Source organism: Lissotriton helveticus, chromosome 9 (genome assembly GCF_964261635.1).
Source record: "Lissotriton helveticus chromosome 9, aLisHel1.1, whole genome shotgun sequence".
Lineage (NCBI taxonomy): Eukaryota > Metazoa > Chordata > Amphibia > Caudata > Salamandridae > Lissotriton > Lissotriton helveticus.
The window spans coordinates 511,837,488-511,850,201 of NC_136070.1; the positions used below are offsets into that span (position 1 = coordinate 511,837,488).

Sequence of the window (12,714 nt, forward strand, 5' to 3'; positions counted from 1 at the left end):
ATAAAAACTGTTGAACACAGTAACACAAAATGGTGGCTTGCAACTGCCATAATCTTTTTACCTCAGGCCTTGTGGCCATAGGAAACTATGGAGAGGTTCTAGAACCTTCTGGCTGGTTCTGGTAGCCAGAGCCTAGTCTATATAAGGCCAGAACCAGGGCGGCCATTTTAGATGTGACCAGAAAACTTAAGATAACTGAGGTCAGGAGTGAGGCGACTCTGTGGGGAGGAAGGCGCACTAGGTGAGGGTAGATCGTCCCTTGGGTGGGCTGCCCCTCTTGAATGACGTATCCCCCTACCTGTTGACCTAGCCCTACCATCGCTGGATTACCCTGGTTTCCTTCAGCCTGTCCAGTGTCCCTTTTGAACTGTCCCTGAGCCATCTTTTTGTGGATGGGCGCTGAGTTAGTATGCGAAATGTGATACAAGCACAGCACAATTGCTCTGGAGATTAGTCTTACCCACTCTGTGCCAGGCTACCCTGTGTGGACTGGTAACCCCAGGTCTAACATTGTGAAAAAACAAAATCTGTCATCTACCGTATATTTTGTGAGGTATGAGATATTATGCATTACTCGTTAACCCAATGCCGAAAATGAGACACGCATTACTATAATGATCAGTTGATAATGACAATGTTCTGTATGTACATACAATCATAAGCCGAAATTTGACAACTGTTGGTCTGCTGTATGGAAAGTAAGATTTATAATGGTGACTATAACTATTATATAGCATGAGGGATTTTTGTTTTTTCAACTTTTATAGAAAATATGTATTATTTTATGCATACTATGCCTCATAACAGTTTTCATGTGAGCTTATAAATTGTTTTTCTCATTGAAATTCTCCTATTCTTAATCTGAAAATGATGCTTTTATTTTTAAAACCTTGCAACTGTTGGCAATCATGTTTGGTATCCTTCAATTTACACAAGTATAGATTACTGGTAAACACTAAAATCTGAACCATGCTAATGTTCTAGTTCATTCCCGCTAGACCACAGAAAATATCTGATATTCTTTTCAACAATCTACGCTTTATAGTTTTCTTCTGATAGATCTAGTTCAGAATGTTATTTTGTTTCAATGAACGTTTTGCAAACTCTTACTTTATTTGGCAAATAAATCTGTGATAGAAGCCTATTAATATACATAAGATACATACATATTTTATCCAAAATAAAATGGCAATGTCCTTAGTTATTCAATTTTGTGTTTCATTTGGGTGAACTGAGGGTAATTTGTCTTTGTGTAATAAGAATGCTGACTACCTCTTACGAGCACATTTGATTTTCAGAAACATAAATGCAACAGAGAGCTGTATGCCGGTGGAGAGATTTTACAGTGGCATATCCATAGTAATGGAAGGAAAGCTTTAGAAAGATTTCCAGAAAAAAAAGAGAAATTATGAAAGTTTTATGAAAAGTTCATCAACAGCCAATGCCGGGGTCTATGAATACCTGCCACAATGGCAAAAACATGGTAGGCAGAACATGAATATAAAAAACTATTATACCAAGCATCTGATGGTGTGCCCTCTTCAAATCGAATATTTCCAACTGTTTCTAATTCAGTCAGCAGGAACTGGAACATTATGTCAGTACTTTCTTTATGCTTCGTAACATCCTTCTGGTGTAGCATCTCTGTTCTAGTAAAAAAAACAGCAGAAAATATAACATGTTACCTAGCTGAATCAAATAAAGCTCTGTTGTAACTGGAAATAAAAACAAAATCAGCAGACTTAAAAGCATTTCAAGAGGCACTGCTACTGCTGCATGAATCTTACAATTACTATTATTCAAATCAGAAATACATCAATACTTATCTTTGTAAAAAACAATCTGGCAACGTTATAACAATTCTCATCTTTTCAAACTTGTAATACTGTCATGTGACTGTTAATGAGGTAACGTGCAACGCTAGGTGTGTTTAAGTCATTTGGCTTTAAGGAAATGTATCTTGGTTTCACAGAAGATTTAAACAAGTTGAAACACATCTGGGATTGCTTCAAGTTTAGGGGGGAGGATGGAAACGTTTAGCTGCTCCAACAAGTGTTCTGCCATTGTGGCATAGTTGTGTGAGGAAGTGACTGGTGAAGAAAAAATGGCAGAGTGTACATGCATTTAGACATTGTATCTAGAAGGTTGCAAAATTAATATTCGCATGCAATGAAAATCTCTGAAAATCTCTGAATTTAATAAAATGTTTATGTCAAGGGCTAGCACTGCCATGGGCTGATGCATGATATAAGATCCTCATGTGAAGTCCTCATACAGACATATGAGTTCCTCCTGATCTGGAGTTCTGTTGGGTGCTGAAGAGCCACAGAATGATTGAGAGAACAAGCATCGTGCTCTAAATGGACAGTGCCCGTAAGGGATTTTCAGACTTAATTTCTTTTGAAAAACCTGGCATGTTTCAAAGTGAGGTGCCATGCTAACCATAACTTCAACAAATGTTGTTGCAACCTTGTGTCATTTATATATCTAGAACAGGCCCTTGGGATTAACAACTGAGGCCTTCTTGAAACTCTGCAAATGATCCTCATCACAACCCACAACTTGAGCGGTAAAGATTTCACACCCTCTTTGGCAGAGTGCACAGACCCCAGTTCATCTTCTGCACCTCTATGGTGTTTCCAGGATCAGTCTGGCGAGTTTAAGATGCTGTACACATGTATTTAGCAAAAAGCTAATAAAGGACATTTCTTAACCAAGCATTGCTGTCAAAGAGCTCCTCTGGCTCACCACCCTCATTTCTTCCCAGAGATTTGTATCGGGAGGCAGCATGCAGCAATAATGTCTTTTTGCAGACTTATCTTTGGAAGGCACTAGATTCACTTCCTCAGACTATGCTACCAACCGTATGGGCGTCCTGCCACTTCCACTTACTCTGTGTCATCTCACAGTCCTAAAAACACTGCTAGGCCTGTTTTGCAACAGTGGGGTCATGTTTATATTCTGAGGTCATCAATTTCAGCCAGACTGAACTTTGCATGACCGCACACTTTCCTTTTCAATCTTGTGCACCATTCGTTTTGAACAGTGCAGACAAACGTGATATACATTGTCATTTTGTCCGACTTCTTCATCATAGTCCATAAATATGAGGAAAAGCCTTCAACAGGAAAACAGGCCAGCCCTTTAAAGCTATCAAAAGCATTCAGTCTTTTCCTCTTTAACTGAGGACATAAAATACCTAACCTTTAAGTGTATGGATACCCCCGCAGGTGACATTAAGTGCTCTACAAATCCACCTTACATTACAATACATTTCACCGGCAGTCCTGTTTGTCTCTTTCCCTCAAACATACCATGCACTAAGGATGGGTTCTACTCTGTATCTAGTTTCCTTTCTTTCCTTGTTGATTCATATGACTTTGCTCTGTTTGAGATGTGCTACGAAGAGGTTATGTTTTTTAGTCTATGTTTATCAGAATGGGCCTTGTTACGCAGGCCAATATCCTAGAAGCCTCACATTCTCTTACTGTGACATACAGGGCCCAGGCATGTCTAGTAGGGTGTGGTGTACATTTTCTAGGCCTCCCACATGAGCCCTTGTTTTGTATGCATCAAGGACAGCAAGTGCGCTGCTGGGTCCGGTCTCAGTCTCAGAGATCATGCCTTCCTTCGAGTCAATCAGTAATGATGCAGCTTCTAAATATCTAGGTTTAACTTCTTCTACAGTGTGCAAGGGCTGAGGATTTATATTTTGTTACAAATAAATGAGGGCTTTGACCTGCTGTCTTTTGTTATACATTTATCTTTGTGGTTACATTTTGACAGTTTCACATACTCATCTAGTTTTGTGGTCCAAAATTGAATCCTTTCTTTCAGGTGTTTCATTTTTTTACAGATCTGCTGTTCTAAGCTTATGATTTCTGTAAAGTCTTCAATCTTTTTCATATGATCTCCTGATCCATCAATTTCTTTTTCAGGGTCACACTGATCCTGGCTAATAAAACCAGACAGATTGTTCCCGTTTTTTTTTTCTGTAGTTCGCAGTTCTTCCAGTTCCCGTTCTAGCTGTAAAAGATATCATAACATATTTCCATTAAATAAATTCAAAATAAAGGTAGTATTACTATTGCATATACTTGCAATGCTAATATTTTTGAACCAGAAATGTATTATATACCATATAAGAAATGTAAATACGGATTATCAACATTCATCTTTTGACTGCACATCACAGTATTTGAACTGATTAGAGCCTAAACAAATCGAGAAAGGCGTAAATCCTTTTAGGGAGAGTTTACAAAGTAGGGGGGTTGTAGTATTTTACAAACATGTTTATATCCTTTCTATGTCGTGTCCCCAGGCAAAATATACCTCGTTTTTTTAACATCACTCATACGTATCTGATAAGCTAGGTACAAATGGGGGATTCAGGATATGTACAATAACTTTGTATTTTTCACCCAAACATTAAGTTTGAGAAAGTCCACCCACAGCAATATTCTCCTTCAATGTCGTATAAGAAATCAACCTGATAGGTATAGAAGGAGAGCTACAAAAGGATCCTTGTCAAAAAGTATTATTTTGACACCTTGTAGTAGTATGGACTCAAGGCATAGTGCTAGGGAGGATTTTGGGGCACAAGGACCATTACCTCAATAAACAAACCTTTAAAATGAGTAAAATTAATAAAACATGTATATTTCAAAACAGGAAAAATGTCAAATATGTATGAGCTACTTTGTTCTGAAACTAGTAAAGAAAAGCACATCTTTGCATCACACAGTATAGCTGAAGAGGACCATTCACAGGCTAGGAATTGTAAGTGCCTACAGTGATGTCCCCATCTATAGCGAGGGAAGTCCATGGTCACATTGGCCTTAGAAGACAGATTCTATATCAAACCTAACTTCAACTAGTTGAATTCTAATTATCACAACTGATGAAACTCCAAATCCTGGCTGGGAACTGTGATGTTTGAGGACTGTGAGGTGAGGAGCAGAGTCCAGTGCTTGGTGAGATGAAGTTGAAAAGTCACATTCAAAGTCAAATTATAACACCCAACTAGAAAAGGTCATTAGACCCAGGAACCCCTGGAAATTCCTTGCCAACGTTAGAGGAGAACTTGATAAATGGCACACTGACTGCTCAAGCACTACACCAGATCTGCAATGCTAAACCACAGAGTAACTCATTATAGAATTTAGACACAATTTAGACATCTGTATTGATAATGCCAGTCCCGATTGTGAAGCTAAGAAATTGTTGATCCTCTTCCATCATGGGAATGTAAAAGTATGCACCTTAACATTTCACAGATTTTGTCAAGTCTTCTACATCCATAACCTTGAAGATGAGAGATGCAGTGACCTTACAGAAGAGCCCCAACAAGGAGACATGGTTTATCTTGTGAAGCTCTGATACCAATGTAGATCATCCTGGGAATAATAAAGCCCTTGAAATATAACGTTGGTCCTTTTCCTTCTTTAGGAATTCACACAGAAGACGTGTTTGAATCTCTTACAAAAGATCTGGATTTGAACTCAGTAAATTAGTGGATTTGGGCAGGGGCTCAAGAACAGTTCAAGTATCACTCTGGCCTGAGTGGTCCACTGTTGTTAAAAGGATGTTAGATATCCACCTAGTGAGCATTCATGTTTCAAGATGATTATTAAATCCTCTTGCACCACCAACACGAGATAAGCCTGACTTCTAGAAGGAATATACAACTGTGGAAAGGCACAAAGGCAGAGGCTTTTACCAAGGAATTAAACCTATGCTTCTTGGACAATATATAACTGGGCTACAAACCAGTCTTTGGTGAAAATCACACATGGAACCTGACACATATTAGGACAAACTGGATAATACAAAGGAAAATTGAATTCTTGCTCTGAAAGGTACACCTTAAGTAAAAAGATATCACATTGGCAGACAAGAAATGCAAAGAAGGAGAAGAATTGAAAATTCCCCCACATAGAGCATTACATCTGGTCCTAAAGAGATTAAAGTACCTAGCTTAGTCAAACTTCTCATCCTCGGAAATATGTACCATCTCCGTGACAAGTGATTCACGAGCCTGGCGATCGCATAAGGTACAATTTCCTGAGAAATTAAGGGAGTTTCTTTGAGTCTGTATTTCCTTCACTATCAACGTCATCACTGGTTTATTCCTCTTATTCTCCTTATCCTTTTTATCAATCTTCTTAGGATTATTGTAAAGTGAAACAGTGTCTCTGATGCATGTCTTAGCTCCAAAGAAGGGGCATTTTTTAATTGTAAACCCTGTTCTCTTACCCGTTATTGCACCTTAAATCTGCTTAAGGGTAGAGTTATGTGATTTTGTATCATCAGGTAACAATTCATGAGTCGCAGGTACATCTACTACTGATCTGTTGCTACTGTGTACATGAACGGAGACATGCTCCATCTCCAAGGACAAGGAGATCTGGGAGATTGATAGATTTGGTCCATGTAACCTGATTTACTCACAGGATGCTCACAACTGTTTGTAGAGTTCCAAAGTATCAATAGCCTTCTGCAGTACTATTTGGGCTTGGTCAGGTGTGAGCAAGTAAACCGATGTCACAGGAATCCATACTTGCTACATGGTGCTTCCTCTCGAAGGGGTACCCGCAATGCAAGCTCCTAGCGTTTCACATTGAATGGGAAGTGAAAGGTCCCAAAGTGAGCATCAATCTGTTCAAAGATACCAGCAGGCAGTGCCGAACAAGTTACTTACGTTCCGTAATGATATATCTGTAAGAGACATATATTAGTTATGGATTCCTTATTTTAGAATTACCCCCAGGCGTCAGACTGGATCTGGAGAATTTCTTTCATAGAAGTACCCCTGTGCAACGTTAGGTGGCGTTGGTCGATTCTGCATTCACCGTTGGCATCGTGATCCCCGGGATGATGTCGCAGTATTTACTTAGACACCGCCCATGACTGCTGACATCAGTTCTTTACACGACATTCCACACCAGAAGCGCAGAGCCATGCAGGACACTGACCACTGGTGCATAAAACTAGGGCCCTGAAAGTGAGTCCCTTACCCTAGAAGTCAGTTCGCAGAACAGGGAGAATGGGTTGGGCGGTAAGGAATCCATAACTAATATATGTCTCTTACAGATATATCGTTACCGAAGGTAAGTAACTTGTTCATCTGAAAGAGACCATAAGTTATGGATTCCTTACCTTAGAATAGAAACTCCAGCAATACCAGCCCCGGAGGTGGGTCTGCGAACTAAGTTCACACCAGAAAGTCGTGGAGAACTGAACGGCCAAAGAAGCTGTCTCTCCGGACTTGGCTGTCCAAGCAGTAATGCTTAGTGAACGTGTGCAAGGAAGCCCACGTAGCTGCCTGACAGATGTCATGAAGGGGGACTCCACATCCCAAAGCAGTAATGACTGCAGTCGTCCTGGTGTAATGTGCGTGCAACCCTACTGGAGGTTTCTTTTTTGCCAAGGAATAACACATTTTAACGCACAGAGAGATCCATCAAGAGATGGTTCATTTTTGCACGGCCCAACCTTTCTTGTCGCTGACATAGCCAACAGAGTTGATCATCCATCCAAAATTGTTTTGTGCGAGCCAGGTAAAATGAGAGCGTACGTTTTGGTTCCAGATGATGGAGCCTCTCCTCCTCGTTAGAAGGATGCAGTGGCGGGTAAAGTGACGGTCTGTCCTATGTGGAAAGAGCTAACCATTTTGGAAAGAAAAGAAGGTCAAGTTAAGAGGACACCCTTGTTTGGATGAACAGCAAGGAAAGGAGACTTACAGCTTGAAGCTCACTCACCCTGCGAACAGAGGTGATGGCAACCAGAAAAGCAGTTTTGAAGGTCAAGCGTCTGAGAGGACAATTATGTAGCGGCTCGAATGGAGCACATATAAGGTAGGTCAGAACCAGGTTCAAGTCCCACTGGGGCATTACAAAAGGAATAGGAGGAAACAAATGAGTAATGCCCTTAAGGAAACAATTTACAATAGGGGACTTGAAAAGAGAGGGCTGATCAGGAAGCCGAAGAAAGGCCAAAATGGCCGAAAGATAGCCCTTAAGAGTGCCCAGAGCAGAGACCTGCAGGGCCAAAGAAATAATGAAGAGGAGAACCTCTGAAAGAGGGGCAGAAAGGGGCAGAAAGGGGATCCACAGCCTTTGCTGTGCACCATGCCACACATTTGTTCCATCTCCAGACGTATACCATTTTAGTGGAGGGACGCCTGGCTGCCAAGATTGCATTACAGACTTAGGGAGGTAGGTCGAAAGCTGTCAACTGTCGGCGCTCCCTCCCCACGCACGGAGGCGGAGGCTAAACAGGTTCGGGTGGTGGACCGTCCCCTGTTGCTGCGACAGAAGATCCTCCCGAAGAGGCAGTCCGATCGGAGAATCGATGGCCATGTGCAAGAGACTCTTCGTGCCCAATCCAAAGTCACAAGAATGACTTGGGCCCGGTCGCGCTTGATCTTCTTCAGCCCTCTGGGCAGAATAGGCGTATAGAAGACCGCAACTCCACTCGTGAATAAAAGTGTCGCTGTGCGAGTGCCGCCTTGGAAATTCCAACGCGCAGAACTGCTGACATTGCGCATCCTTTTCTGTAGTGAATATATATAACCAAGGCTCTCCCCACTGCTGAAAGAGACCTTGCACCCCCTCCGAGTGAAGACGCCATTCTTGATTCATCATGCACCTGCGGGTGAGTTCGCCCGCCCTGGCATTCAGTGAACCTGCCAGGTGTTGAACCACCAGGGACATACCCTGATATTCCAGCCATGTCCATAACCTGCACTACTCTTCTTTTTAAAGAAGAAAGGAATGCTTTCAGTGCATGAAGAATCGCCCGGAGCTCCAGAAGGTAGATGTGGAGCCCAAACTTTGCCGGAGACCAGAGGCCTCTGATCTCCGCCTCCCCCATGTGGCCGCCCCATCCCAGGAGTGACGCATCTGTCACCACTGTGAACTCTGGTTAGGGAAGGGAGAGGGATCTGCCATTGACCCGATCCTTGTTTGTTAGCCACCACTGCAAATGGTGTGCAGTGCCCTCCGAGATGAAATTAAATTAAATTAAATTAAATTTGTAAAGAGCATGGCTGCCCGAAAGCGTCCCAGCGCTGTAGAACAAGGAGCCAACTAAGGGGGGGCACCGTTGATTAGGAATCCTGGAGAAAGAGGAATTTTTTAGGAGCTTTCGAAACTTCAGGTTAGCTGGGTTCTGTTCGAATCCCAACAGGAAGGGCATTCCACAGTGATGCCGCATTCACAGAGAATCGACGACTCCCAGAACGAGCCTTCGTCACTCTGGGGACCTTGGCCAAATTTCCAAGGTCAGAACGGAGGACCCGGGTGGCCTTATAGGGGCAGACCAGTCTCCTAAGAATAAGGGGTCCCTTACCCTGTAGAGACTTGTGGGTGATGCATAGAAACTTAAATGTTATCCTCTCACGTATTGGCAGCCAGTGAAGGGATCTAAGTGTGGGTCTGGCTGAGGATCGGACTGAGCCACCAGTAAGCATCCTGGCTGCTAAATTCTGAACATGTTGGAAGGTGTTAATGGTTGCTTCAGGTGCCGCCAAAAACAGGGCATTACTATAATCCAGTCTTGACAATATTAACCCCTGGATTAGCAGTTTCCTAGAATGAAATGGCCGAAGGGGGAGATTCTTACGGGCCAAGCGAAGAAGCCCATAGCAAACGCCAGCTGTTTTTTTCGCTTGTGTCCTCAAAGAAAGGTCCCGCTCAAACCAAACCCCCAGACTTTTAATTTCATTCTTTGGGGCTGGAAGATACCCCAGGCAGGCAGGCCAGATGGAATTGGGTAAGGATGTTAACTGATGGCCCAAGGGCATGAGGTCTGTCTTGGCTCCGTTCAATTTGAGCGATGTAGTCATCCAGGAGTGTATTTCCGAGAGTCAGGCAAAAAGATTTTCAGAACACTTCTCCCCTTGGGAGAGCGAGTCGACTAGTTGGGTGTCGTCCGCGTAGGTGACTACTTTAATCCCAAAGGGAGTGACCAAGTCCTCCAGTGGGGCCATATATACGTTGAACAGAGTAGGGCTCAATGAAGAGCCCTGAGGGACCCCACAATGGAGGGGGGTTAATTTAGAGCGTGCGTTGCCTTCCAGACCTGAAAGGTTCGATCACTCAAAAAAGATGTGAACCAAAGCAAAGCCGTGCCCGACACTCCCAGCCTGACAAGGCGCTGAATTAAGGTTCCATGGTCCACCGTGTCAAAGGCTGCACTTAGATCCAGGAGGATCACAACAGCCGATCCTCCCGAATCCAAGATGCACCTTGCCTCTTCAGCCACCGCTATCAGGGTGGAGTCAGGACCCTGGCCTGGGCGGAAGCCCGTTTGGGAATTGCGTAGAAGCTTGTTACTTTCCAAAAAGGAAGAAAGCTGCTGATTGACTATTTTCTCCGTAATCTTACTGAGACCAGGTAACAGCAATATTGGACGGAAATTGGCCAGCGCAGATGGATCCAGCTCTGGTTTTTTTAGGAGGGGTTTTACCATGGCCTGCTTCCAGCTGGGGGGACAATACCCTGGGTAAAAGAGGCATTTAATAGATCGGTTGCTAGGGGGGAAATGGTGGCTGAGACCCGCTTAAGGATATGCATAGGCGCAGGGTCAGAAGGGAATCCACTTTTCATGAAGGTCAGAGCTTTACAGAAATCTTCTCTAGATATTAAAGCAAAGGAGTCCAGACAGGGGCCAGATGTAGGGGCATATTAATCATCAGGATCGGGACCTTGATCACTGAGTGGTAGAGTTTTTAATATATTTTGAATTTTGGTATCAAAGAAGACCGCTAATTGGTTGCATCTTGCTCCTGAAACCTCCTGCAAACTCGGGGGGTTAGGTACCTTAAGGAGCTCTTTCACTATCTGAAAAGTTTCCCTGGTGGAATTGGAGGATGTTTTAATTTTCACCTCAAAAAAGGCCGCCTGGGTTCTTTTGAGGGATGATTTATAAGTCCTAATAGCCAATCTATAGGCAGCTTTATTATGGGGGGCTCAATCTTTCCTCCACGAGCGTTCTAACTTTTTGCAAGTTTTTCTAAGATCTCTAAGTTCTGTGGTATACCAAGGTGACTTAAAAACACTACTCTTCTTTTTAATATTTTTCCTGGGTAGTACAACATCAAGGGAGCTATTCAGCCAATTTAGAAGGTTTTTGACCACCTACAAGGGGTTTGGATCCGACAGGGGAGCTGTTTGTTCCAGTCTGAGGGTCCAGCTCTCAAAGGATAGCTTAGACCAAGCTCTCTCTAGAGTGCGTGGTGCCGGAATTCGTGGTGAGTCAGTACAAGTTTTCCAAACAAATGGGACTAGAAAATGGTCAGACCAGGGGAGAGGGAGTGGGGGGCTAGAGGCCAGATGTGCAATATTCGAAAATATCGGATCTAAAAGATGCCCCTTGGAATGAGTGGCATCTTTATTTTTAAGATTCAGCTCGAAAGATTTTAACTCGAGCCTGAGATCCGCTGCCACCTTATCGTCCGGGTCATCAAAATGGAAATTTAGGTTTCCTAGTATGATAAAGTTAGATGTTGTGGCGGCCACTGCTATAGTGGTATCTAAGAGGGATCCCGCGAATTGTCCTGGGGAGCCCGGAGGGCGATAGATAAGAAGACCCGATAGGGATTTGTTAGGAGTGATTTGCATGATAAAATGAATACTTTCAGAGTCAGAGATGCAGCTATCTCCTATCCTGCAGGCAAACCTGTCTCTATACACTATGGCAAGCCAGCCCCCCCTTCCCATGCAGCCTATGTTGACATTGAATAAGAAATCCCTTAGGAAGAGCACTAACAATATCAGCCTCCGAATTGGGAGACAACCATGTCTCTGTTAAAAACAATATGTCCAGATTGCACTCCTGGATCATTAAGTTAATGTCTAGAGAGTGTTTTGGTAGTGACCTACAATTAAGGAGTGCCATGCTAAGTTGGCTCAGGGCCTGTTCCCCTGGTTTATTCCCCTGAATGGATTTGGGACACCGATTGCATTGCCTAAATGGGCTCTCCGACCTGTTTAACAAACGGCATGACGGGCCTTCCATATGTCTTAATTGTAAAAGCTCTTCACTGGAGTATATCGTACGGTGTTTAGGGGAAACGGTCAGGGTATCTGGCCCTAGGCCCGGACTGGCTCGGGCGGGCACAGACGGGCGCGCCATCGGCGCGCCCGCCCGCTGCGCGGACGGGAAGTGACATTCATTTTGTAGTGCCCCAATCGCCCGCAGCACTAGTCCGCTAACCTGTCACTGTCCTAAGATGGCGCCCGAAACCCAACGGAGCCCTAAATCGGCCCCTGGTTACGGCAGGAAGCACTGAGAGGGTACCCACAGGGGTAAGAAATGAGCAAAGTACGTGAATTAAAATTAAAACGAAGAAAGCACCAAAATGCACGAGTTAAAATACGAGTAGCAACAGGAGCACGAAAAAGCAGTTTATGTGTGCATGTGCCCTAACTCCCAGCTTTCCGCCTCAGGAGCCCCAGTTCTAATGGAGTGCACCGGCCTTGCTTGTCCAATTTGTAGTGCCTGGGCCCCAATCACCCGCAGCACTAGTCCGCTAACCTGTCACTGTCCTAAGAGGACGCCCGAAGTCTGCGCCCGTGGGATTGCTGCCTGAAACCCAACGGAGCCCTAAATCGGCCCCGGGTTACGGCAGGAAGCACTGAGAGGGTACCCACAGGGGTAAGAAATGAGCGAAGTACGTGAATTAAAATTAAAACGAGGAAAGCACCAAAA

General features: G+C 43.7%; 1 protein-coding gene across 1 annotated transcript in view; it reads right to left on the reverse strand.

Annotated features, from left to right (window-relative positions):
* The window catches only part of LRRC9 (leucine rich repeat containing 9), a 1,011,210-nt gene that overhangs the window by 672,551 nt on the left and 325,945 nt on the right, over positions 1–12,714 (reverse strand). Inside the window, exons 9-10 of the mRNA XM_078660357.1 lie at positions 3,797–4,026; positions 1,518–1,649 (exon numbers count right to left, since the gene is read on the reverse strand). Of these exons, the coding sequence (XP_078516483.1) occupies positions 1,518–1,649; positions 3,797–4,026 (362 nt within the window). The remainder of the gene's footprint in view (positions 1–1,517; positions 1,650–3,796; positions 4,027–12,714) is intronic.